Consider the following 25,944-nt stretch of genomic DNA (forward strand, 5'->3'; position numbering starts at 1 on the left):
ACGCGGACACGGGGAGAACATGCAAACTCCGCACAGAAAGGCCCTCGCCGGCCACGGGGCTCGAACCCGGACCTTCTTGCTGTGAGGCGACAGCGCTAACCACTACACCACCGTGCCGCCCCTATAAATAAATATATATTTTATTATATATTTATTATAATAATGATGATGATGATTCTGATTATTTTTATTATTATTATCTGTTTAAAACCGTTCAAACTGTTTGTTGTCTGCTGTTACTTTCAGACTGAACGTTTGAAGGAATCATTTCACTCAACAGACTCAAATGACTCGAGTTGATAAAAAAAAAGCTGAAATGTTTCATCTTTCATAGGAAAGTCCGGAGTTTCATCACATTACACTCGTTATTCAGTCCTGACTCAAATAAATATGTAGCTGATTGAACTCGACTGTAAATCAGACAGACGGAGGGAGAAGACGACTTCAACTCGTCCCTGATAATAACACGAGCAAATAATAATCGCTGCTCATGCCAGAGTTCTCTGTGATTTCTGGAGGGAAAAGAAAAAAAACAAGGGAAAGGGAGTGAATTTGACTTTTGATTGCGTTCAGGAGTGTAACTCCACCTTCAGCCACCTCTCGCTTTACTCCCTCCTCCTGCAGCATCTCTTTAAAAGCCGCTCACGTTGGAGCCTCAGACAGCGACTCAGCCTGTCATTATCTCCACTCCTCTGCCAGTTCACTTCAGGAAGCCTCCTTACTGTTCGAGTGGACGAGTCATGGCTGCTCTGCGTGATCTCCTGATGCTCCTGATCACAGTCCAGCTCCACCTGTCCACCACTTCCTCTCTCTCTCCTCACACCGGCGTCAGAAAGAGCGGCGGCTTGGGGAAGCGCCAGGGGGCTGTGTCTCAATCCCTGGAGGAGGGCACTTCGGTGCTGGCACTAGGGGACGCCTGTGGAGTGTACACTCAGGCGTGCGGACGCGGCCTTCGCTGCTTTCCTCCAGAGGGAGACCAAAGCCCGCTGCAGTCTCTGCTTCAGGGGAGAGGAGCGTGCAGGAGCATCAAAGTCAGCATCCAGAGGACGACGACGTCAGGTACGAGCTCCAGAGCACATCTCACTCGCTCGGTCACTGAACACAAGTACAGCTGGAAGTGAACAACATCTCAGTCTCACGTGTGTGTGTGTGTGTGTGTGTGTGTGTGTGTGTGTGTGTGTGTGTGTGTGTGTGTGTGTGTGTGTGTGTGTGTGAGTGTGTGAGACTGAGATGAAAGTTGAAAGATTGTATTTTCACTTTTATCAGTATCCCAAAATTTATTAATTAATTTATTTATACATTGATATATTTTTTCAAAGTGTTTTCTCATATTCTGATATCTTGTTAAAATAATTAAGTATAAATTAAATTTTTAAAGATGTTAATTTTTATGAAATGTCAGTGAATGTTTGAATGATAAATAATGGATCAATTATAAATTATTAAATTTAACTTATTTGCAATTTTTTCTACCTATTTGTATCTTGTAATTAAGCTGTTAGCTATCATAATAATAATAATAATAATAATAATAATAATAATAATAATAATAGCGGCTAGAGATAATGAGATGAGATGAGATGAGATAATAATAGTTTGTTTATTTTGCACTTTTTCATTTGAGGTGAATTTAAAAGTGTATAATATTATATACATTTAATTGAAAGCACATCAATAAATCACAGATATAGGAATATAAGTGTATGTATATATGCTGTGTATTTGTTTGTTTATATTGTTATTTATTCTATAATCAGGGATGCACTCACTCTATTTTTCCCCCATGTTCTTCATTTTGATGATGTTGGTATAATTGATGGAGTCGGCTCTCTGTAACGACATGTGTTTGTTGTTGTTGTTGTTTATTTTTAACATGTTTACAGAATAATGTGTTATTGATTTAAACCAGAACTCAGTACTGGATCCCGGTACATCATGCACTCTGTGTATGTATCTATGAATCTTCAACATAACCATTCGAAACTCATTACAAATCATTTCTTCCAGGTTTGAGTTGCTTTTCTGGGCTTAATTTTAAAAAAGAAAAAATAATCAGAATAAATCAAATATTTTTCAACATTTTTTTTCAGGCTCTCAGGCTCCAGTGAATGAAAGTTTGGAGAAGGTAAAAACACACTTTTCTTTATTCTCGAGTTTCAAACCCAGATTGCGTTGTAGATTTAATATCCAGGGCTGTGTCTCAATCGTTAATTCACTAAAACGCCCTCAGGGGTGTGTTTACATCCCACAGCAACATCACACCAAAAAATAGTGTGCATTAAAAAAATCATGATGATACAGTCTTTAATTTATTGTTTATAAAGTGATCAAAGTGGCGCCTGGTTTTTAGGGCCCTTGCCGGAAACTTCTGATGTCGCTGCTCCAGAAACTTGAACTCACCGTCATCCAGACAGATCGAAACATCTACATCCCCAACTGTGACAAGAATGGATTCTTCAAGAGGAAACAGGTAACACACACACACACACACACACACACATAAACAGAGATATAGTTTGAGGTTGAAGTCATGTATTGTACAAATCTAACACACACTAGTACAGTTGGAGGTTCGGTGCCTTGCTCAAGTGCACTTCAGCCATTCCTGCTGGTCCAGAGAATCAAACCAGCGACCTTTTGGTCCCAAAGCTGCTTTTCTAACCATTAGGCCATGGCTTCCCCCTGATTATTATTCTATTATTACATGCATTCATTCATTCATCATTGTTTATTGTTCCTTCTTACACAACTGTACAGACACACTCTTACTTCACTACAGGTTTCACTGCATCGCAGTAATAAAATAAACCTGAACACACACATTTTAAAAATAGAGACTTTTGAAGAAAATAAAACCAGGCTGCACTTTGAAGTCGTTTCCCTGTGAGAAAAACGGATTGCGAAAACGTCTGAGACTGAGAGCTGACCAATCAGCAGCTTTGCTTTAAACACACACACACACGATACAGGTGCACACTGTCGTTCCTTCCTTCTCTCACACATATTCTCTACCTTCCTCTTTTTCTTTTTTCTTTCCATCTGTTGATATGATTCTTTATTCTTCTGACTTTCTTCTGTTTTTCTTTCTGTCCATCTCTATCATTCTTACATTCTCTTTGTCCTTCGTTCTCTCTTTTTCTTTTCATCAAATCCTTCCAGCTCTTCCAATTTTCTTTCACACACACACACACACACACACACACACACACACACACACACACACACACACACACACACACACACACACACATGCTGTTTATTTCCTTGAGAAAAGAAAAAAGAAAGAAAAAACTCACCTGGTTTAACTCCTGAGACGTGTTCCAGTGTTCACCTGGGAGAGAATTTTGAATATAAGAAATGACGAAAAGCTCATTGTGACTCAGTTTTACCTTTTCATCCCCCTGTATTATTCTTCTTCCCTTTTTAATCAGAGGACATAGAGTTAAGAAGAAGCCTTGAGTTTGTCACATGGACGTTACAACGCTTTAGGAAGTTGGGCTCAGTGCAGGGCGATACAGTGCATGATACAGCGCCCCCTGGAGGAGAAAGAGTTAAGGGCCTTGCTCAGGGGCCCATCAGGGGACAGCTTTTTGATTTGATTTGATTTGATTTATTTGTCAATAATTGTACATGTATATAAAATACATTTAAAAAAAAACCCAATACATTGCTGAGGATAACACAAAAAAGCAATAAACTTATTTCCACTGTGATCGTCAGAAAAGAAAAAAAGACAACCGGCAAAAAGCACATGAACAAAGTACATTGGTCAATAGAAAAGAAGTTGATAACACCTACAATAATTGGAAAGAAAAGAACACGAGCAATACTAATGATACATAAAATCATCTTGGTGGCTGTGCTTGGGCTTGAACCCATGACCTTCAGATTGTAACCCAGATCAGTAGATGTGGAACTTTAAACCCTGATTTAAGGTTAAATTTTACTCTCTGATGCTGATGTGTGTTTTATTTTTATTTGTGTCCTGTATTTCAGTGTATGTCGTCTCGTGGGATGCAGCGTGGTCAGTGCTGGTGTGTCGACGAGAAAGGACACAAGCTCCCGTCCCGGGGCAGAGACGGTGCCGTCCCCTGCAGCGCCTGAGTGCAGAACAGTCTCTTAATCACCAGAGATTATTATTATTATTATTATTATTATTATTATTATTATTATTATTATTACATAATACTGAAACATGAAGACGGCATCGTGCACTGAATGTGTTCTCCAGTTATCAGAGCCTCTATCGCCCCCTAGTGGCCTTGACAGTGTTGAACGATCACTCCATGTGCTGATTTCACACGTCATAAGAAATATTCATATTTTTAAAAATATCACTATATAATTACTCAGTAAGTGTGTGTTTAATTAGGTTTAATTAGATTAATTGTGTTTATCTGGACCTCAGGACTGTCAGCATTCATTCAACACTGAAACAAAAATTAACCCCTAAAGCGCTGAAACAGCTCATTTTAATTAAAATAATTATACATACAGTGTCAAATTAACATAAAACTCATTTAATTAGCATATTGAGTGTTCAAATATCTATAATCCCAGTCCAATCTGAACTCCATTTTTTTAAATTCTGTCTTTTTACCTCATTTTTTCTCTCTTATTTTATCTCAGCATTTTTATCCTCATGTCTGTGTTTTACTTTATGTATTTTAACCTGTTGTTGTTATTATTTCTTATTATTATTTTTATTTTTATTACTGTTATCATTATTAACTTAAAGTAATGTTTCGTACAACTGAACACCTCTCATCACACAATCTTCATAAATATATCACGTTATTAATCTACAGTTTCCATATGAGATGAAACATATGGTCTATTTTATTAAAATATGTATTAGTAAATTAAAACCAACACATTTATTTATTGAACTGTTTCTCTTTTTTATTTGTTATTATTTATCATGAAATCTGCAGGTTTTGAGGCTCAGTTTTGTCACAGCTCATAAATCTGTAATATTCAACATGTCATGATTTTTTATTACATTTTGTTCGTATTTAAAATCTCTGTAGCAAATGTAAATAAAGTGTTGCAATGAGAATTAAAGTGTGTGTTTGGGTCTGAGACGGAAGGACACGTGTTAGAGGCGTGACGGCTTTATTTTCTTCTTATTATTTAGAGCCTAAACCAGTGAAACCATCTTCATATACTGTGGGTGAAAATATTCTTTTCATGCTTCACTGGAAAATGAAAAGTTCTTCACCTGTTCAGAAAAAGAGAATCTTTGCTGACAGGAAACTTTCTGCCCCTGAGACTGAAACTGAAGTGTTTTAAGAGTGAAGAGGAGAGAAATGAAATATGAGAGAGAGGGATGTGAAAAAGAGCAAGAGAAAAGAGAGAAGGACAGCAGGGGAAAGACAATCTAAGAAAGATGGAAGAGAAAAGATAAAATGGGGAAAGAAAGAAAGTGCAAGAGGGAGGGAAAAAGATAAGATGAATGGTTGAGAAAGAGAAAGATTAAAAGACGAGAAAAAAGATGAGAGAAAGAACAAGTGCAGGAGAACAGAGAGAGAGAGAGAGAGAGAGAGAGAGAGAGAGAGAGTCACATGAGGATCAAATGACTGTGTTCCTTTGAGGCTCCACCGACAGGCAGCAGCAGGAACCTCACACACTCTCACACACTCTCACACACTCGTTCACACACCTGCGCTTTTAGACTGTTGTTCTGTTCATTCTTCACCTTCACCTGGAATCGTCCTGCAGAATTAACTCTGTGAAATGATTTTAGCGCTGATCAGTGCTGAGCTTCAGGACTGGAGGAGGAGCCATCAGCAGAAAAACACACCTGTGGAGAGAACAAAGCATCGGGTCGCGTCCCATTTTCATTAAACATGCCTTCAGAGAGAGAAGCCTGGATGAGGTGCCTTTTAACAGAGGATCGTCCCTGAGAGCTGGGGACTGGAGCATCTGTTACACCGCGTCTGTTACACTGAGTCTGTTAGACTGTCTGTTACACCGAGTCTGTTAGACTGTGTCTGTTACACTGCATCTATTACACTGCATCTGTTACACTGCATCTGTTAGACTGTGTCTGTTACACTGAGTCTGTTACACTGCATCTGTTACACTGCATCTGTTACACCGCGTCTGTTACACCGAGTCTGTTAGACTGTGTCTGTTACACTGCATCTATTACACTGCATCTGTTACACTGCATCTGTTAGACTGTCTGTTACACTGAGTCTGTTACACTGCATCTGTTACACTGCATCTATTACACTGCATCTGTTACACTGCATCTGTTACACTGTGTCTGTTACACTGCATCTGTTACACTGCGTCTGTTAGACTGTGTCTGTTACACTGCATCTGTTACACCACGTCTGTTACACTGCGTCTGTTAGACTGTGTCTGTTACACTGCATCTGTTACACCACGTCTGTTACACTGTCTGTTACACCGCGTCTGTTACACCGCATCTGTTACACCCCATCTGTTATATTGCATTTGTTACACTGCATCTGTAACATCACGTTTCTAACACATCTGTCTGTTAATGTGTCTGTTACACTGCACTTATAACACCACATCTGTTACACTGCATCTGTAACTCTGGAATCTGGAACACTGTGATTGTATCACTGTGTCTGTTTAAACTGCATGTGAACACTGCATCTGTAACACCACCTCTGGAGCACTGCATCTGTAACACCACCTCTGGAACACTGCATCTGTAACACCACCTCTGGAACACTGTGTCTGTGTTAAACAGAAATGGCATCCCCAAAATCAGGCTCCATCTCGAACCCCCCGCCATCTAAACTGCGCCGCACCAAGAGCAAGAAGAAACACTTTGTCCATCAGAAGGTGGAGGTGTTCAGGGCCAGTGATCCTGTACTGAGTGTCTTCATGTGGGGCATCAATCACACGGTACACCATCTCTACATCATTACACTCACAGTATTAAACACGGGGGCTGTTAGTTCACACTCCGTGGTTTCACAGTAACGTAAAACACTGCAAGTTCTTCTATAGTTTTATTAACCTGAGAGAAAAAAAAGAGGCTGATGAGGGAAACTGCTCAGTGAGATGTTTTCACAGATATTCCAACATCAGTGCTGGGAACTTGCTGTGGTTTAAGAGGAATAAAAGTCTTGGGGATGTGCTGTTAGAGGAAATGAATCAGTGTGAGAAGAGTAACGCTGTTGTTGCTGCTGTGCAGGTCAGTGATCTGGTTCATGTTCCTGCGCCGGTGATGCTACTGCCTGATGACTTTAAAGCCAACAGCAAGATCAAAGTGAACTACCACCTGTTCAACAAGTAACACACACACACACACACTGAAATCTATCAGAGATCTGGAGTTGTCTGTTTTCTCTGCCGTTAAACTCACCTTTGAAATATTCTGTTCACTTTATCGATTAATAACCTTCATGGTTCATGGTTTGGGTTTTTTTGCATGCTCTTCCAGTCAGATGTTACAGATGTTTTGTGTGGAGGTTAATAAGGAGTTTATTATGTGACTTTTTTATTTCTAAGATTAAAACCGACGGTCATTATAATGAGACGTGACGCTGCTTTCAGTCTCGTCATATTTGTAACATAGTTGAGTCTCACATGCAGAATAAATGGCTAGTGGTTTCAAAACTGAATTTCCGTTAGCGATTAGTGGTTTCTGAACGCTCTTCGTTGCTCATTTCTTGAATAACTTGCTGACTCTTGTTTTTGACTTTGTTTTGATTTCCACGTAAAGGTTTTTGGCTGTTTTGTTTTTGTTTTTGTTTGTTTTTTGCAGCATTGAAAAATGGCGCCTTGGAAAGAAAGTCTGTAATCACCCACAGGCATTATGGGAAAATACTGCCAGCCAAGGAACCAATCAGAGCGCACGATTTTACTGGAATTAGCTCATGCCATATAATAATAATAATAATAATAATAATAATAATAATAATAATGTGTATATTGTAGTTAACTAGCATTATCATTGTTTATTCACATTGCAAACTAAATTGTTCCTTTATGATCAAACGTTAGTGAAGCACCGCCTCCATTAATTCGGTGTCTCTCAGCACTTTTACGTTTTTTTCCCATCACTTAATGTTTTACTGATTTAATCGATTAAATTTATGAAATGTTTTGAATAAAAACGCTGAGAGTTTTGCTGAGTTCGTTGTTCGTACTGTGGTGCAGAAAACTCTGAGAAATAAAGACAGAAGAAGATCAACTCCAGAGTTAACCCTGAACAAAAAAGCTTTTGTAAATGAATTTTCTGGAATCTGTTTGGGAATTGGGAGGATTTAGAGATTATTAAAGAGATTATTATTATTAATATTATTAAACACACTGCTTTTGTGTTCAGTGGAGTGAAAAGAAAAGTTCTAAACACGGGAAACAGGAACCTTTTTAGTTCCTGCTGCCGAGTCCAGTTTTATTGGAGGAACTTGTGGAACTGAAGATTGTTGATTTTTTTCATGAATCTATTTTTTTATTCAGTAAAATACAACTACAAGAGAACATTTTACATGAGCTAACATTTAAAAAAACATATTAGATATTTAAATAATAAAATAAAATCAGATTAAATCACCACACACTGTCTGTCTAAATGTTGATAATCATCTGGAATTTGATAATAAATATTGGCACCCACAATTTGTGATTTTTAAAAACTGTAAAATATCCATTAATATGAGCATTAACATCTTCCTTCACATTCATGAAGGTGGTGCATTAATGATGATTAACGATGCAGTAAATAATGCTGGTGAAGAAATCATTATCGTGAGAATATTCCAGACGATGATCTACAGAGCAGTCAGAGTGGTGTGAAAGTGTGATATCAACACACTGTGCCTGTCTTCACAGAGAAAACCTGCCTGGACACTTTAAGTTTAAGGAGTACTGCCCGCAGGTTTTCCGTAACCTCCGAGAGAGATTCGGGATCGAGGATCAGGAATATCAGGTAAACGGCATCCTTTCTGAGGCTCCAGGGATGTTTTTGTTTGTTTGTTGAATGTTTTAAAGCCGTCACATCAGCTGGACTGAAATTTCAGGATTTTTTTTTTAGCCATTTAGTTGTTTTTATTGACGTTGTTTATTTGTATTTTGGTGTTTGGATGGATCGGTTTGTCTCTTGCCAGTTTTTTTTTATGTCAGTTTAATTCGCAGGCCTTGATGCTTGAAATGCTTATGAGCGAAATGCTGAGGGAAATGTCATGAGTGCAGAAATTCCAAGCATATATAGTGTGTATGTGGTTCCTCCTGACAAGGTTGGATTAAAACTTCCCTTTGCTGAACACCTTTGGGACGAACTGGAACTGGAGCCTCCTCTTGCAGCTGAATGAACACAAATCCCCACAGCCATGCCCCAAAATCTAGCAGAAAGCCTTCTCAGAAGAGTGGAGCTTTCCGTCCCGTGCCACGGCCTGGTCTTCTCAGGCAGTCTCCTGTCCCAGTACTAACCAGGCCCTAAGGTACACTGGGTGGTGCCAATCTCCATTTCCACAGCCCTCGGACTCTCGACTATTACATCGCTAGTGTTACAGTGGGAGGCGGGTCCTCTGGTAATCATGAGAGTTTGACTCCCTACTCATATCTATATTGCGGCGCCTCACCAGATAGCAGCAGGTACCATTTTTAGGATGGTCTTTGGTATGAGACGATTTCCCGTTTGAAAGGCGGACACACAAGCACTCGGGCAGCTCGCAGTTATTATATCAGTAAAGGGGAGTAAATCTGGAAGGAGATGTTCAACAAGAACATATGGGTGTGATGGTTAGGGGTGCGCATACCTTTTGCCATGTAGTGTATACATAAAGTTTGAGTCACTTGTGGCTATTCATGTTGCGCTTTATCATTAGTAGGTCACATGACCATAACATGGACCATCTATGGAGCTGAACCTGTCTGAGAACCTGCTGAAGATCCCTGGTTTATTGTTGAAACTCAAACTCGGGACTCGATTTCGTTTGGCTTCACAGGAAACGATAGAAAAGAGCGGACGCTTCCTGGAGTTTCTGTTTACGAAGGACAAAACCCCAAACTCTTCCCCACAGGATATAACTCAGTGGGTTTGAATGTTGAAGATGATGTCTATTGAGACACATCATGTTTTCCACAAAATGTAATGAAACCGTAATGTGTGTGCCGCTCCAACAGAACGAATTTGTTGACTGTTTACTCTGGAGGGAGAATTGAAATGAAATAAGTGTAATATGTGCTGCTATAAACGACTCATAATTAAATTAGCTTTATTGTGTCACTCATTAGAAGTAAGTCGCATTGATGAGGTCACAGCCGACTGTAATCCATAAACCCCACAGTGTTTTTCACTGTGTGCAGGTGATGTGTTTCAGTCAGCTGTGTTTTTCCATTCAAATGTGTTTAAGGCCACATGGCTTCAGTGTCGTTGGTGTTTGCATGAATGTTTGCATGAAGCCAATCCCAGGGGGCTGTGATCAATCTCACAACCGGATCAACTAAACACCGTCCTCCAGGCCAGCAACCTTCAACCTGTGGAGTTAAAAAACTGATATTCCTTCGCTAGATAGATAGATAGATAGATAGATAGATAGATAGATAGATAGATAGATAGATAGATAGATAGATAGATAGATAGATAGATAGATATTTATGTACAAATTTATTTAATGTACTTTTTGCCAGTTACTTTATTTAAACTCTGTATGTAATGATAAACACCAGTAAAACTCCAGTACTCCCACTCAGCACTGACAGATCGCCTGAAGTCTGAAGGTGGAGATTTCTTTCCTGCCTGTTTATTATTCCTTCTGTTCTTTCCCCCGTGTAGGTGTCTTTAGTGCGCAGTTCCCCTCTGAAGGACAGCGAGAGTCAGGACGAACATCTCCTGCTCTCCTCACACAACCGATTATTGATGATCAAACAGATTTCCAGTGAGGAAGTGGAGGAAATGCACAACATCCTGTCTGAATATCACCAAGTAATCAACTTACACTTTTATCTCATTTTACACAACACGCGTTCATCATCACCACGTCCATCACTGAAACCCGTCTCACCGTACAGAACATGTTCTCCATAAACACCCTGTGCTCATGAAAGTGTGTGTTTCCAGCACATTGTAAAGAGTCATGGCGTCACACTGCTCCCTCAGTTCCTCGGCATGTACCGTGTTACCGTCAACAATGAGGACACCTACTTCATCATCATGAGGAACATGTTCAGCCACCAGCTGACCATCCACACAAAATACAACCTCAAGGTAACGTTGAAAACAAACTCACACTCACACTTCCTGGTTAGAACAATATTCCACATGCATGTGTTGCTTGTGGATGTGGAATAAGAAGATTATCAGAAATTATGACTGGAAATGAAACCAGGTCACTGGAGTGAAAGTACTGAATGAAGCCACAAGTCCAGTGGATTACTCCTGACTCCCCCTAGTGGTCCAGGGTGGTACTGACCAGAATTAAAGCATTAAAGATTTTTAAGAGAGAAAATTCTGCTGTTGTGTTTGGACTAACCCACTAAAGTATAGAGTTTTTACACAAACAAACCACTAGAGGACGTACATCAGATAAATCTGGTTACTACATTTTCTTCATTTCTTTCATTATTCTGTTTTTATCTCTTTAGGGCTCTTTAGTGTCTCGTGAAGCGAGTGATAAAGAGAAGGTAAGATTTTAAAAGATTATATTATGCAGAAAGGACTGACTGTGATTCAGATGGAGCCTGTGTGGGTTTTTTTAATCTATTTTTTATTAATGTGAGCATCAATAAATATATTCTAATTAATTATTGGTTAAATATGAACTATAATAAAGTCTGATGCCAAAAAGCAAAATAAAATCAGGAGAGATTGAAGATAAACTCTGGTCTTCACAGGAGAAAGATCTGCCCACCTTCAAGGACATGGACTTCAGGAACAACATGCAGCGGATTTACATCAGTGATGAAGAGAAGGAGAAGCTCATGGAGAAGCTCAACCATGATGTAGAAGTGAGTCATGGAGCTCTCTCACTCTCTCTCTCTCACACAAATATATAATATAAAGGTCTTAGTATCCTTATGAGGCCTTCTCATTTCTATAACTTCACCGTATCATCAGAAACCAAAAGGAAATCTTTTAGTTTTGTAAATAAAACTTGATGTTTTTGTTTTTCGTTCTGGAGACCAAGGAAATGTCCTCACAATGTTCAAACTGTAGAATATGATATTCCTTTCCTTGTCAGGACATTTGCCTTGTCTCCATGAGGAAACTTGGGACTCTCTCTCTCTCTCTCTTTTCACCGTGTTGGTGACAGTTACACACAGGGTCTGTTCACGTTTCACACAAACTCACTAGTGCCCTCTACCAGCACACACACACACACACACACACACACACACACACACACACACACTCTCTCTCTCTCTCTCTCTCTCTCTCTGACGGCTGAAAGACTACATACTATAATAATTAGCATGGGAGATCAGTAATCTCTGGAGTGGATGTCCGGGGTGGAGCATGACAGTACCCCCCCCTTCAATGAGCGCCTCCAGGCGCTTTAGGAAGAGCGTCAGGGTGTTGCTGGTGGAAGTCGGAGATGAGGGTTGGTTCCAAGATGAACCTGGCGGGGACCCAACTTCTCTCCTCAGGACCGTAACCTTCCCAGTCCACCAGGTACTGGAGTCCTCTGCCTCACCGCTGCACCTTCAGCAGCTTTTTGACCGTGTAGGCTTCGCCACCATCAATGAGCCTGGGAGGAGGAGGGGGTTTGGAGGGTGGGGACAAAGAGCTAGAGACCAGAGGTTTAAGCTGTGACACATGGAACGTGGGGTGGATGCATCGCATGGTGAGTGGTAGTGCCAGTCTGACAGAACATGGATTGATTACCTTACTGATGAGGAAGGGTCCTAGGTACCTGGGAGCCAGCTTGCGGGAGATAGTTCTGAGTGGCAGGTGGTGTGTGGAGAGCATGACTCATTGCCCCACCTGGTAGGTGGGCACCTTAGAGTGGCGTTTGTTGGCCTGCCTCTTGGATGCTAGGGTGGAGTGAATGAGTCTTCTCCGGGCCAATGCCCATGTCCTCCTGCAGTGGCGTATAAAGATCTGGGCTGAGGGTACGGTGACCTCCTCCTCTTGGTTGGGGAAGAGTGGTGCTTGGTAACCTGGGGAACACTAGAAGGGTGAGAGACCTGTGGCAGATGAAGGAAGAGCGTTATGAGCGTATTTGACCCAAGGTAAGTACTTACTCCAAGAACCAACATCCCTGGACACCATACACCTGAGTGCCACCTCCAAATCTTGATTCGCCTATTCCACCTGGCCATTGGTTTGGGGATGGAAACCTGAGGAGAGACTACAGGAGGCCCCAATGAGTTAGCAGAAGGCCCTCCAGAACTGCGCAGTGAACTGAGGACCCCGGTCGGAGACGATGTCAGTGGGGAGTCCGTGTATGCGGAAAATACGGAGGATGAGTAATTCGGTGGTTTCTTTAGCTGTGGAAAGCTTGGGCAGAGGGATGAAATGGACTGACTTGGAGAACTGGTCGATAATTGTGAGGATGCATGTGTTGGCACCTGAGTTGGGGAGTCCTGTGACGAAGTCCAGGGCGATGTGAGACCAGGGTCGATGAGGAGTCAGGAGGGGTCTTAGCAAGCCAGCAGGGGGTTGATTGGCTGTCTTGTTCCAGGCACATGTGTCGCAGGCTGCCATGAACTCCTGGACATCTTCCTTGATGGATGGCCACCAGAAGCATTGTTGGATAAGTGCCAGGGTTCAAGCAGCTCCTGGGTGACAGGCCAACTTGGAGCCATGACCCCACTGCAGCACCTGGGTTCACACAGAACAGGGAACAAACAGATGGTTAAGTGGTGTGTTGCTTGAGTTACCTTCTCTGGGGTCCTGCTCCAGGGCCTTCTGCACTAACATCTCTACCTCAAGTAGGGCAGCTCCCACCAGACAATGTGGAGGGAGGATGGTTTCGGGTGTTCTAGACTTCTCCTGACGGGAAGAGAATATCCTGGACAGGGCATTGGGTTTGCTGTTCTTGGAGCCTGGGCGGTAGGAGAGTGTGAAATGAAAACAGGAGAAGAAGAGACCATTGGGCTTGCTGCGAATTGAGACGTTTGGCAGACTTGAGGTATTCTAAATTCTTGTGGTCAGTCCAGACAAGGAAGGGGAGATCAGACCCCTTGAGCCAGTGCCTCCACTCCTCCAAGGCGAGCTTGACGGCCAACAGCTCTCTGTCACCAATGTCATAGTTTCATTCAGCAGGGGACAGCCGGTGAGAGAAGAAGGAGCAGGGGTGGACCTTATCATCACTGGCCCTCTGGGATAGGATGGCTCCGACCCCTGACTCGGAAGCATCGACCTCCACAATGAACTGTTTGGCCGGATCGGGTATGGTGAGAATGGATGCTGTGGTGAACTTGCGCTTGAGCATGGAGAAGGCTTTCTCTGCTTCCTCCCCCCACTTGAATGGGCTCCTGATCGAGGTCAATGCTATGAGAGGTCCGGCCATGGTGCTGAAGTCACGGATGAAGCACCTGTAGAAATTGGCGAACCCCAGGAAATGCTGGAGTTCTCGTCATGAGGATGGGGTGGGCCAATCAGCGACTGCCTCGAGCTTGAGGGGGTCCATCTGGATCCTCGCCGGGGAGATGATGAATCCCAGAAATGAGACAGAGTTCTGGTGAAATTCGCTCTTCTCCACCTTGACGAACAGTTTGTTCTCTAGCAGGCGCTGGAGGACCTGCCGGACATGACCCCAATGTTCCTCCAGGGAGCGGGAGAAGATCAGGATGTCATCCAGGTACACAAAAATGAAGATGTTTAGGAAGTTCCTTAAGACGTCATTAACGAGTGCCTGGAAGACTGCAGGCGCATTGGTCAGGCCAAAAGGGATGACGAGGTACACGTAGTGACCAGTGGTGGTGTGAAAGGCCATCTTCCACTCGTACCCCTCCCTGATTCTGACAAGATGTTATGCATTGCATAGATCTAACTTGGTAAATACCTTGGTTCCCTGGAGTAGTTCGAAGGCCGTGGTCATGAGCAGTAGTGGATAGCGGTTCTTGACCGTGATGGCATTGAGACCCCAATAGTCAATGCAGGGGTGGAGCGACTTGTCCTTCTTTTCCATGAAGAAGAATCCCACCCCTGCTGGGGAGGAAGAAGGGCGGATGATCCCAGCTGCCAAAGATTCGGAGATGTATTTCTCCATGGCTTACCTTTCGACGGGAAAGAGACAGTAGAGTCGTCCCTTGGGTGACGCTGTCCTGGGTAGGAGGTCGATTCCACAGTCATAGGGTCTGTGAGGAGGGAGGGACACTGCTCAGGTCTTGCTGAAGATGAGTTTAAGGTCCAGATATTCTGGAGGCACATGAGAGAGGTCGGGGAACTCGCTGGCTGAAGGCTGCGGTGGTTTGGCGAGAGGCAGAGCAGAATTCAGACAGGAAGCTAGGCAGGACTGGCTCCAGCCTAGGATGGTGTTGTCAGACCAGTTTAGGTTGTGCTGCATTAACCATGGTAATTCTAGGACAATGGGTACATGGGGGTCGTTCATGACATGAAGCTGGATGATTTCTGAGTGGTTACCGGAAATCCTCAGGGTGAGCGGGGTGATAAGGTGGGTGATGGTGGTCAAGCCAGTGCCATTGAGTGTCAGGACAGTGAGAGGGATGTCAAGAGCGAGTAGCGGGATTCCCAGACGCTTGGCAGTGGCAGAGCAGATCAGGTTCCTGTCCGCCCCTGAGTCGATGAGGGCCTGGAGGTGGTAATGCTGGTTGTCACGGATAATGATGACAGGGAGTAATGGACGATTAGCGGGGAACTGGTTCCAAGCGTTGCCCACCTGGGCCCCTCGATTCAACTGGTGGGCTTGTCCTTTTAGCGGGCAGGCTCAGCAGATGTGTCCCAGCTGATTGCAGTAGAAGCAGGCCCTCATGCCCCGCTGGCGATGTCGCTTCTCTACTGACACCCGAACCCGTTCTACCTGCATGGGTTCGACGGACGTGGCAGGAGGTGGAGAGGAGGTGAAGCTGGGGCAGTTCTTCTCTTTCCTCCGTTGCTGTACCTGGGCGTTGATGCGGTTGGCGAGGTCCATGAGGCTGGAGAGGTTCGACAGCAGTTCCTGCAATACCAATTCGTCCTTAATGGCATCGGACAGGCTGTGCAGGAACGCGTCGATCTGGGCGCTCTCGTTCCAACCGCACGATGTCGCCAATGTCCGGAACTCGATGGCGTAGTCCAAGGTAGACCAGGACCCCTGCCGCAACTCCATGAGCCCTCTAGCCACCTCCCAGCCAGACAGAGAGCGATCGAAAGTTCGCCTCATCTCCTCAAAGAAATCCTTGAGACTGGAACAAAAGGGCATATCGGCATCCCAGACCGCTGTTCCCCACTCTCTAGCCTTGCCGGTGAGGAGCGTGATGGCATATGCTACCCGGGAGCATTCTGTGGGGAAGGCCAGAGGTTGCAGCTCTAAGATCAAAGAGCATTGAGACAGAAACGATCTGCAAGTACCTGGTTCTCCATCGTAGGGCTGATGTGCTGGAAGTCTCGGTTCGCGGAGAAAGGTGGTGGCAGGAGCTGAAGTAGAAGGCGGTTGGGCAGGAGTAGGCACGGCTTGAAAGTACTGAATCTGCATGGTGAGGAGGTTGAGTGAGTTGGACAGGGTGGCGAGGTTCTGGGTAATTTGCTGTAGGTCTTGTTGGTGGGTCCCAAGGAGAATCCCTTGTTGCTGGATGGCCGTTCTCAGATGGGTGAGTTCTGCTGGATCCATGTTGGCCAGAACGTACTGTTATGGGTGGTGGAGGTGAAGTCTGGGTCCAGAAGCAGAAAAACGCACAACAGACAGTAATCCAATAAATAAGGTGATTTAATCCAGGGGGAAAAAAGGGCATGGCAAAAAGGTAGCAAAACAGGACAAAAACACAAATGGCTAAAATAGTCCGGGTAACAAGAGACAAAAACCTGACAAAAACACGAGACAGGTAAGGACAAAAACACTAAAGCAAAAAAAACATGAACAAGAAAAAACCCTTGGTGCAAAAAACATGAACTAGAAAAATAGCTAGAGGGAAAAACCATGAAAAGCATGAAGGCACAGAAACGGCTAGAGAAAACAAACGAGACGTTCTGGCAAAGTCAGAGTCTGAGAACAGCCTTTAAATAAGCAGCGATGAAAACCAGGAAGTGAGTTCAGGTGGGATGGAATTCCCGTCCCGGATCCGGATCGGCACTGGCTTGGGAGATCCGTAATCTCCGGAGTGGATGTCCAGGGTGGAGCATGACACCGCATCCATGGCAGGTGGCACCACCTGGTGAACAATTCTTGTTGGAATGTCTTTAGAGTCTTCTGGGTAAGTTTCAGTGAAAATGTCCCAGCAGTTTATGAAGAGTAGCGTTTAATGTGACGAGTCACCCAAAAATTTCAGACACCCATAAAATCGTAAATATGACAGGTGGTGCCACCATCTTGACAAATTTTATGCACACCTACCTGGGGAAGATTGCATGTGAGTTTGATTGAAATCTGATCAATCCTATAGGAGGAGTAGCAATTTTTGTAAATTGTGGACGGACAATGTGTGCAGAAGCTCATCCAGCCTGGCCTACAGCCAGATGAGCTAATCAGCCTCATGCTAGCTCACTTCCTAGTGACACATGATTAATGGTTTTAGTAAAAAATAATTCGGCTAATTTTAGCTCTCTCGCTAGCAATCTTCACTGCCACTTTACACTGTATACTTTAGGCTAACCTTCTAGTGCCTGACTTAATTACGAGTCAAAATACTTCCAGTGTGTCTCAATTTGCATTCTTCTGCACATACGGTTGCTATTTTGAGTGCATAAGTGTGTTCTCACTAAGTATAGTAGCATGCGGTGCAGGCGGCATGGTGGTGTAGTGGTTAGCGCTGTCACCTCACAGCAAGAAGGTCCGGGTTCGAGCCCCGTGGCCGGCGAGGGCCTTTCTGTGTGGAGTTTGCATGTTCTCCCCGTGTCCGCGTGGGTTTCCTCCGGGTGCTCCGGTTTCCCCCACAGTCCAAAGACATGCAGGTTAGGTTAACTGGTGACTCTAAATTGAGCGTAGGTGTGAATGTGAGTGTGAATGGTTGTCTGTGTCTATGTGTCAGCCCTGTGATGACCTGGCGACTTGTCCAGGGTGTACCCCGCCTTTCACCCGTAGTCAGCTGGGATAGGCTCCAGCTCGCCTGCGACCCTGTAGAACAGGATAAAGCGGCTACAGATAATGAGATGAGATGAGCATGCGGTGCACTGTGAGACCTGGACACTGAACTCAAAACGGTCAGAAAGTTGAGTGTGCAACGCTGGACACTTCTCACGCTCAATGATAGCAGAAGGGGCGGGACCAGCAACTGATTTTCAGCCAGTTGGAGGAGGAAACATCGTTGATGGTGATAATGATGATGTAACTTCCACATCATGTTAAATAGGACAAATTAAAAACATTCATTTTTAAGAAGTGAGCAAAAAAAAAAGCCAAAATATATTTTGGTTGGTGATGTAACAATCACAGTCACATGATGCAATCATCTTTTCTGGTAAATGCACAAATTGCCATGTTTAATTTGTGTAGAAATGTTCACATAATGCAAGTAAATACATCGTGTGCACAGTGTACTACATGAAAGTGTCCTAAAGGAAGTACGCAAACAGAGACACAGCGTTAGACTATAACTAGCTCGCTAGTTAGCAGACAGATCTATGTTTAAATAGCTGGCTAACTTAACCACTGTTGTTAAACACGTCCATCTGTTTCCATATTACAATGTTAAAGGACCCATGGCATGGTGGTTTGTTGATGCTTTAAACGGGATCGTGGAGGTTTCCGGATGTTATATCCGCAGCCTTTCTCGAAATGAACCCTCGGAATGTAGATATAGCCTCCTGGAAGAAAGCCCCATTTCAGCCCTTTTCCCAGTGCGTCGTTTTGCTAATGAGAAGCATGGAGGCGGGGAAGGATAGAGGGTGGGGGTGTGCCATGGGGGGAGGGGGAGGGGCTGCCGTCTGCCTCCCAAGCCGGCCGAGAGCGCTCCTCGTCGGGCACGGCCAGGCGGGCGAATGCCCTGGTCCGTCCGCACTGTCTAAAAAAATGGTACAACTCGAGCCCATGGTAAAACTGGGACTTTGTCGGGTTTTTTTCAGCCTGAGGCCCATAGTAAAACTGAGCAGTTTTACCATGGAGGAGTGGGGACTTTGCCGTTTCCTCCCCCCAACTTGCCCCTAGGAGAACCGCTGCCTCCACGGGCGGCCGGTGCCGCTGGAGGGCCGCCCGCGCGATCTCGGCTCCCGACAAAAGATTGGATCTAGGGCTGACTTTCAATGGATCGCAGCGATGGAGCTGCTCTGCCACTCACGACACCCCGGCCCAGAATCAGGGAAAAATACCGTGCGCTGACGTCATTAAGGTGTGATGCGAGGAAATAAAATAAATTCAACAAATGTTTGGGTTTTTACTGAACAAACAAACAAATAAAATGAACGAGTGACTTAAAAAAAAGAATGTGGGTGTCTTTGTAAAAACTGTTTTGATTGGCTATTATAACAGAGGTAGCGCAGAGTACCTGGCTAACTGCAGGAAGTGGTTAGCTGCACAGCTAATGTAGCCATTGCAAACGCACCTATTTTAAAACACGGCAAAACGACTTAACAGTTATACACTTGCTTGTTCGGTGTTTGTTGCTGATGCGGCAGGGATGCTTGGTACGGACCCAGGCTTCAGTGACAGTTGATGTGCAAAACCTGCCCTGTACTGTCCCAAGTTGTGGAAACATTCATCAGGAAAATGCTTCCGACAAACATACACCGTCTTAGGTAGACTCGACGGCGTATTATTGAAGTAAATAAAATTAAGCCACTGCGTCTTCAGGGGCTCTCCCGTCGGCAGTAAAAACAGACTCCTTTCTGTGTTGTCACATCCATGTACAGCGCAACTTCCATGTTTCGCTCGCTTAGGTGATGCCATGTTGTTGTGTCCTCTATGGTCTCCTCACTACAACTGGGCGGGCAATCCATACAGTGGGTGGGAATCTAGAGGGGGGGGCATGGGGATCATCTCCCTTGCTGACGTAGGCAAGGGAAGAGCTTATCAACGCGCCGTTTTGACGCGCCATTCTCAAATGTTGGGCATAGTTTGGTTTACACATTATGAAATTTCTAGCCACTGGGGTGACTTAAGAAGGTCAGAGGAACTCATTTTAACGTTAAAAAACCTCAGAAAGTGAAAATTTAATGCCATGGGACCTTTAAAGTGGTATTTTTAATTGGGACCTGATCTGATCATTCAGTGTTGATTAAAGATAAAAAATCTGATCTTTCTTTACAGTTAAATATTGTGGAGATATCATCTACATGACAACTATCAGCACTTAGCTGTCGTGTATTTTACATGCATAGTGTTCTTCCTGTTGGTGTAATAATGAACACCAGATTTGTGACATTAGTGACAAACACAGTAGTTCCACATCAGCTTTAAATCCTATTAATGCCACAGCACTCAGGATTGCTATAACAACCTGCTGCACGTGTCACACGGATAATAATGATCTCTTTAAGGAAAACTAAACAGGCTCCATTAAAGTGAGCTGAAATGTCTAATTCAGAGAGTAAAGTCACGTAAACATTACTAATATATGCCCATAATTAATGATATATCGTGTGTTTATCTCCAGCATTATCTGTGCTGGATGAATGTAAGTGTGTGAAGTGCTGAACGTGCTGTTTAAAGCCGATCTTTCCTGTTCATCAGGACGTTACTGTGGGTTCTCTGGTCTTGTGACTGCTTGGCTCTGTCTGAAGTAAAGATAACAGTTTTAGTGATTTCTCAGCACCTATAGATCCGGTTTAAACAACAGCAGGAAAAGTGCACTAGTGAAAGAGCTGTAAAACATTCAGACCTCAGATAACATCTGTTTTTATTCATGTTATGAAAAGCATTTAGTGCTGAGGAAAACATTTCATTTAATACCATGTCACTGGAAAATAAGTTGGGATAACTTTGGAATTCATATATATATATATATACAGTCGTGTTCAAAATAATAGCAGTGTGTTTAAAAACGTGAGTAAAGCTCAAAATCCTTATAATAGTTTTTATTTCCATGCATTGGGAACACTGCACATTATATTCTACATCAAAACATGAAGAAAAATGTATCAATGTTTTAATTACTTTACAGAAAATGAAGAAAAATGAATTTTGGGCTGTTCAAAAAAATAGCAGTGTCTGCATTTTTCATTACAAACTCAAATATTTACTGTATAAACTGAAAAAATCTTTAGGATTTAGCATTCCTGTGAATCACTAAACTAATATTTAGTTGTGTAACCATGGTTTCTGAGAACTGCTTCACATCTGTGTTGCATGGAGTTGACCAACTTCTGGCACCTGTGAACAGGTATTCCAGCCCAGGATGATTTGACAACATTCCACAATTCCTCTGCATTTCTTGGTTTTGCCTCAGAAACAGCATTTTTGATGTCACCCCACAAGTTTTCTATCGGATTAAGGTCCGGGGATTGGGCTGGCCACTCCATAACTTTCATTTTGTTGGTCTTGAACCCTGATGCTGCTCGCTTACTGGTGTGTTTGGGGTCGTTGTCTTGTTGAAACACCCATTTCAAGGGCATTTCCTCTTCAGCATAAGGCAACATGACCTCTTCAAGTATTTTGATGTATGCAAACTGATCCATGATCCCTGGTATGCGATAAGTAGGCCCGGCACCATAGTAAGAGAGACATCCCCATATCCAAAAAGAACAGACCCAAAAAGAACAATCTTACTTTCATCAGTCCACAAAATGTTTCTCCATTTCTCTTTAGGCCAGTCGATGTGTTCTTTGGCAAATTGTATCCTCTACAGCACGTCTTTTTTTTAACAGTGGAACTTTGCGGGAGCTTCTTGCCGATAGATTAGCTTCACACAGGCATCTTCTAATTGTCACAGTACTCACAGGTAACTTCAGACCGTCTTTGATCACCCTGGAGCTGATCATTGGCTGAGTCTTTGCCATTCTGGCTATTCTTCGATCCATTCGAATGGTAGTCTTCTGTTTTCTTCCACGTCTCTCTGGCTTTGCTGTCCATTTTAAAGCACTGGAGATCATTTTAGCTGAGCAGCCCATCATTTTCTGCACTTCTTTACAGTATACGTTTTACCTCTCCAATCAACGTTTTAATCAAAGCACGCTGTTCTTCTGAACAATGTCTGGAACGACCCGTGTTTCTCAGGTTTTCAGAGAGAAATGGATGTACAACATGTGCTGGCTTCGTCCTTAAATTAGGGCCACCTGACTGACATCTGTTTTTTCACAGAATGAATGATCTCACTAATTGAACTCCACACTGCTATTATTTTGAACACGTCCCTTTCACTTAATTATTCGATTACACAGACTCGGGAGCATGCATATCATGAATGTTGGGTCTGTTGGTTTTCTATGACTCTACTACACCTACTGGTAAATTATTTGCCATGTAGTAATATAATTTCCACCAAAAACAGTGATTGATCTGGTTAGTCATGTTGGACTGCTATTATTTTGAACACAAGTGTATATATATATATATATATATATATATATATATAGGGGCGGCACGGTGGTGTAGTGGTTAGCGCTGTCGCCTCACAGCAAGAAGGTCCTGGGTTCGAGCCCCGGGGCCGGCGAGGGCCTTTCTGTGTGGAGTTTGCATGTTCTCCCTGTGTCCGCGTGGGTTTCCTCCGGGTGCTCCGGTTTCCCCCACAGTCCAAAGACATGCAGGTTAGGTTAACTGGTGACTCTAAATTGAGCGTAGGTGTGAATGTGAGTGTGAATGGTTGTCTATGTGTCAGCCCTGTGATGACCTGGCGACTTGTCCAGGGTGTACCCCGCCTTTCGCCCGTAGTCAGCTGGGATAGGCTCCAGCTTGCCTGCAACCCTGTAGAAGGATAAAGCGGCTAGAGATAATGAGATGAGAGATGATATATATATATATATATATATATTTAGTTAGTTAGTTTTTAAATTTTGGAAAACACGACACCATGTGCTATAATGATTTTTTCACGATGAGGTGACGGTGATCAGTCCTGGTGCTGCTGTGATGGATTTTATTCAAAACAAAACAAAATTAAAGACAGATTCCCCCCCCCCATTCAATTCCACTAGCTTTTTCTCTCTCTGACAGAGGCCACGCCTCCCAAACTGTGATTGTCACACCAAGGCCACGCCTCCTAAACTGTAATTAGACACAGAGGCCACACCTCCTAATAAGTGATTGTCACACAGAGGTCACAGGCCTAAACTGTGATTGACACACAGAGGCCACGCCTCCTAAACTGTAACTTATACAGAGGCCACAGCTCCTAATAAGTGATTGACACATAGAGGCCACACCTCCGAATAAGTAATTGTCACACGGGCCACACCTCTGAAATTGTGACTGGCACACAGAGACCACACCTCTTAATAAGTGATTGACACACAGATGCCATGCCTGCTAAACTGTAACTTATACACAGAGGCCACACCTCCTAATAGGTGACTGGCACACAGAGACCACACCTCCTAATAAGTGATTGACACACAGATGCCATGCCCCCTAAACTGTAACTTATACACAGAGGTCACACCTCCTTGACTGATTGAGTTTGTATGTGTGTTATATGGTTTTGTGTGTGTGTGTGTGTGTGTGTGTGTGTGTGTGTGTGTGTGTGTGTGTGTGTGTGTGTGTGTGTGTGTGTGTTGTGCAGTTCCTCGTGAGGTTGAAGCTCATGGACTACAGCCTGTTGTTGGGGATTCATGACATGGACAGAGGCGAGCGAGAGGAAGAGGAGGAGGATGAAGACTCTGTGTGTGAGGTGGAGGACGAGCAGGAAAACGACGTGTCCGTGGTAGCCTCAGCATCTCTCAGCATGTCACCTGAGGGCGGGGCCGGTTCTGTTCCCGCCCGTAAAACCATCGCTCCAGCAGAGTTTGATCCGTTTGTGGATGTTTATGGCATCCAGAGTGCAGCCGGTGAATTTTTTGTGTGTTTATGGATGAATTATTTAAATAAAAGTGCCGTTTATCTTATAATTTGTCAAGTCGTTTGTCAAATTGTTTGTGTAGTTGTTTAGGTTTGTTAAGTTGATTGTGGAGTTGTTTATGGAGTCGTTTGTGAGGTTAATGACAGATGTCAGGGATTAAACACAGTGCTGTGTCTCTGTTTCTCCTCAGGAGCGCCACAGAGAGAAATTTATTTCATGGGGCTCATAAACATCTTAACTCATTATGACACCAAGAAAAAAGCAGCACACGCTGCAAAGACCGTCAAGCATGGAGTGAGTATCACAGCTACTGGGGCCTGCCTGTCTGTCTACCTGTCTGTCTGTCTGTCCGCCTGCCTGTCTGTCTATCTGTCTGCCTTCCTGTCTGTCTGCCTTCCTGTCTGCCTGCCTGTCTGTCTGTCTGCCTTCCTGCCTGTCTGTCTGCCTGTCTGTCTGTCATATCAGATCAAACCATTCCTGAACAGATGTGGGGGATCTGATATATCGCATCTCTCAGTCTGACTTATTGTTGTTATAAATGATTTATAATAATTAATATCCTGGTATTTTGTTTTAACAGCTTTGTTGTTTTTTTCTTTGGTTTGCAGTCGGGGGCGGAGATCTCTACAGTTCATCCTGAGCAGTACGGCAAGAGATTCCTGGAGTTCATCACCAACATCTTCACTCACTGAGCTTTTTTTATCATTAGTACTTTTATTAGCAGGAACAGAGAGAGAGAGAGAGAGAGAGAGAGTTAAATTACTGAGTCACAGCTGTGTGCCTTAGCTGTTATAGGGCTGGGATTTAAACTCACAACCTTCTGCTCACTATAACTGAACACGAACCACTGCTTATACAAAATGTTGAAAATGAAAAGAAAATGTAATTCACTGGTAAATTATTTTTCTGTACCATGTCATATCTCTATCAATTTATCCTGTGGAATATTCTGCTCTCCTGCTGATATCAGATCATTTTAAAACCAGGGTCAGATTTAATAATAAATTGGTTTTCTAAACAAAACACTGACAAAAATATTCACTTCATTATTCATGTTGTGGTTTTTTTATGCAAAGACAGACAGACAGACAGACAGACAGACAGACAGACAGACAGATAGATAGATAGATAGATAGATAGATAGATAGATAGATAGATAGATAGATAGATAGATAGATTTGACAGAGGCCACACCTCCTTCACTGGGACTGCAAGACACACAAAGGCCACGCCTCCTTCACTGTAACAGACACATAAAGGCCACGCCTCCTTCACTTGGATTTCCAGACACAGAGGCCACGCCTCCTTCCGGAACCCTAAAATTCACAGAGATCACACCTCCTTGACTCGGAATCCCATTCTGCAGCGATGTCCACATTCATACATTTTAGTTTTAAAATGAAAACATTCTCCATCCAGACGAGTGTCTTCGCTCTGTATCAGAAATAATCTCCATCCAAACTAAGTCACCTGAAAACACATATCACATAACCATTCCTCTACACTGGGCATGTGTGTGCCACTCTAAACCGCTGACGCCATTTGTTTTCTTCCAGGAAAGGGTCATGTGATAGGAGCATAACGAAGGATGCATAGTGAGAGAAAAAAACAAATCAGGAAGTGAATGTGGATGTCTCCTTCACTGTAACTGACACACAGGCCACACCTTCACTGGGAGCAAGTAAGCCACGCCTCCTTCACTGAGACTGACAAGCACATAAGCCACACCTCCTTACTGCAACTGACACACAGACCACGCCTCCTTCACTGAAACTGACAAGCACGAAAGACACACCTCTTTCACTGTAATGGACACACAGGCCACACCTTCTTCACTGAGACTGACAAACACATAAGCCACGCCTCCTTCACTGGAACTGACACACAGGTCACACCTCCTTCACTGGAACTGACAAGCACATAAGCCACACCTCCTTCATTGTAACGGACACACAGGCCACACCTCCTTCAGTGGGACTGACAAGC

The 25,944-nt window shown here is 43.5% G+C and overlaps 2 protein-coding genes across 2 annotated transcripts; both read left to right on the forward strand.

The window, feature by feature from the left end:
* The first annotated feature begins 674 nt into the window (after positions 1–674).
* igfbp6a (insulin-like growth factor binding protein 6a) lies at positions 675–4,587 on the forward strand. Its single transcript, XM_060910969.1, has 4 exons — positions 675–1,059; positions 2,091–2,125; positions 2,351–2,470; positions 3,997–4,587. Exons 1-4 carry the CDS (start codon positions 741–743, stop codon positions 4,102–4,104), a joined length of 582 nt encoding a protein of 193 aa, XP_060766952.1. The 5' UTR covers positions 675–740; the 3' UTR covers positions 4,105–4,587.
* A 1,104-nt stretch (positions 4,588–5,691) lies between these two features.
* Positions 5,692–24,914, forward strand: pip4k2cb (phosphatidylinositol-5-phosphate 4-kinase, type II, gamma b). Its single transcript, XM_060910632.1, has 10 exons — positions 5,692–6,888; positions 7,181–7,278; positions 8,824–8,920; positions 10,769–10,918; positions 11,054–11,200; positions 11,578–11,616; positions 11,827–11,940; positions 23,683–23,947; positions 24,149–24,252; positions 24,567–24,914. The coding sequence occupies exons 1-10, from the start codon at positions 6,733–6,735 to the stop codon at positions 24,648–24,650; spliced, it is 1,254 nt and encodes a 417-aa protein (XP_060766615.1). The 5' UTR covers positions 5,692–6,732; the 3' UTR covers positions 24,651–24,914.
* Positions 24,915–25,944: the final 1,030 nt, after the last annotated feature.

The sequence above is a fragment of the Neoarius graeffei genome, chromosome 26 (genome assembly GCF_027579695.1).
Source record: "Neoarius graeffei isolate fNeoGra1 chromosome 26, fNeoGra1.pri, whole genome shotgun sequence".
Taxonomy (NCBI): Eukaryota; Metazoa; Chordata; class Actinopteri; order Siluriformes; family Ariidae; genus Neoarius; species Neoarius graeffei.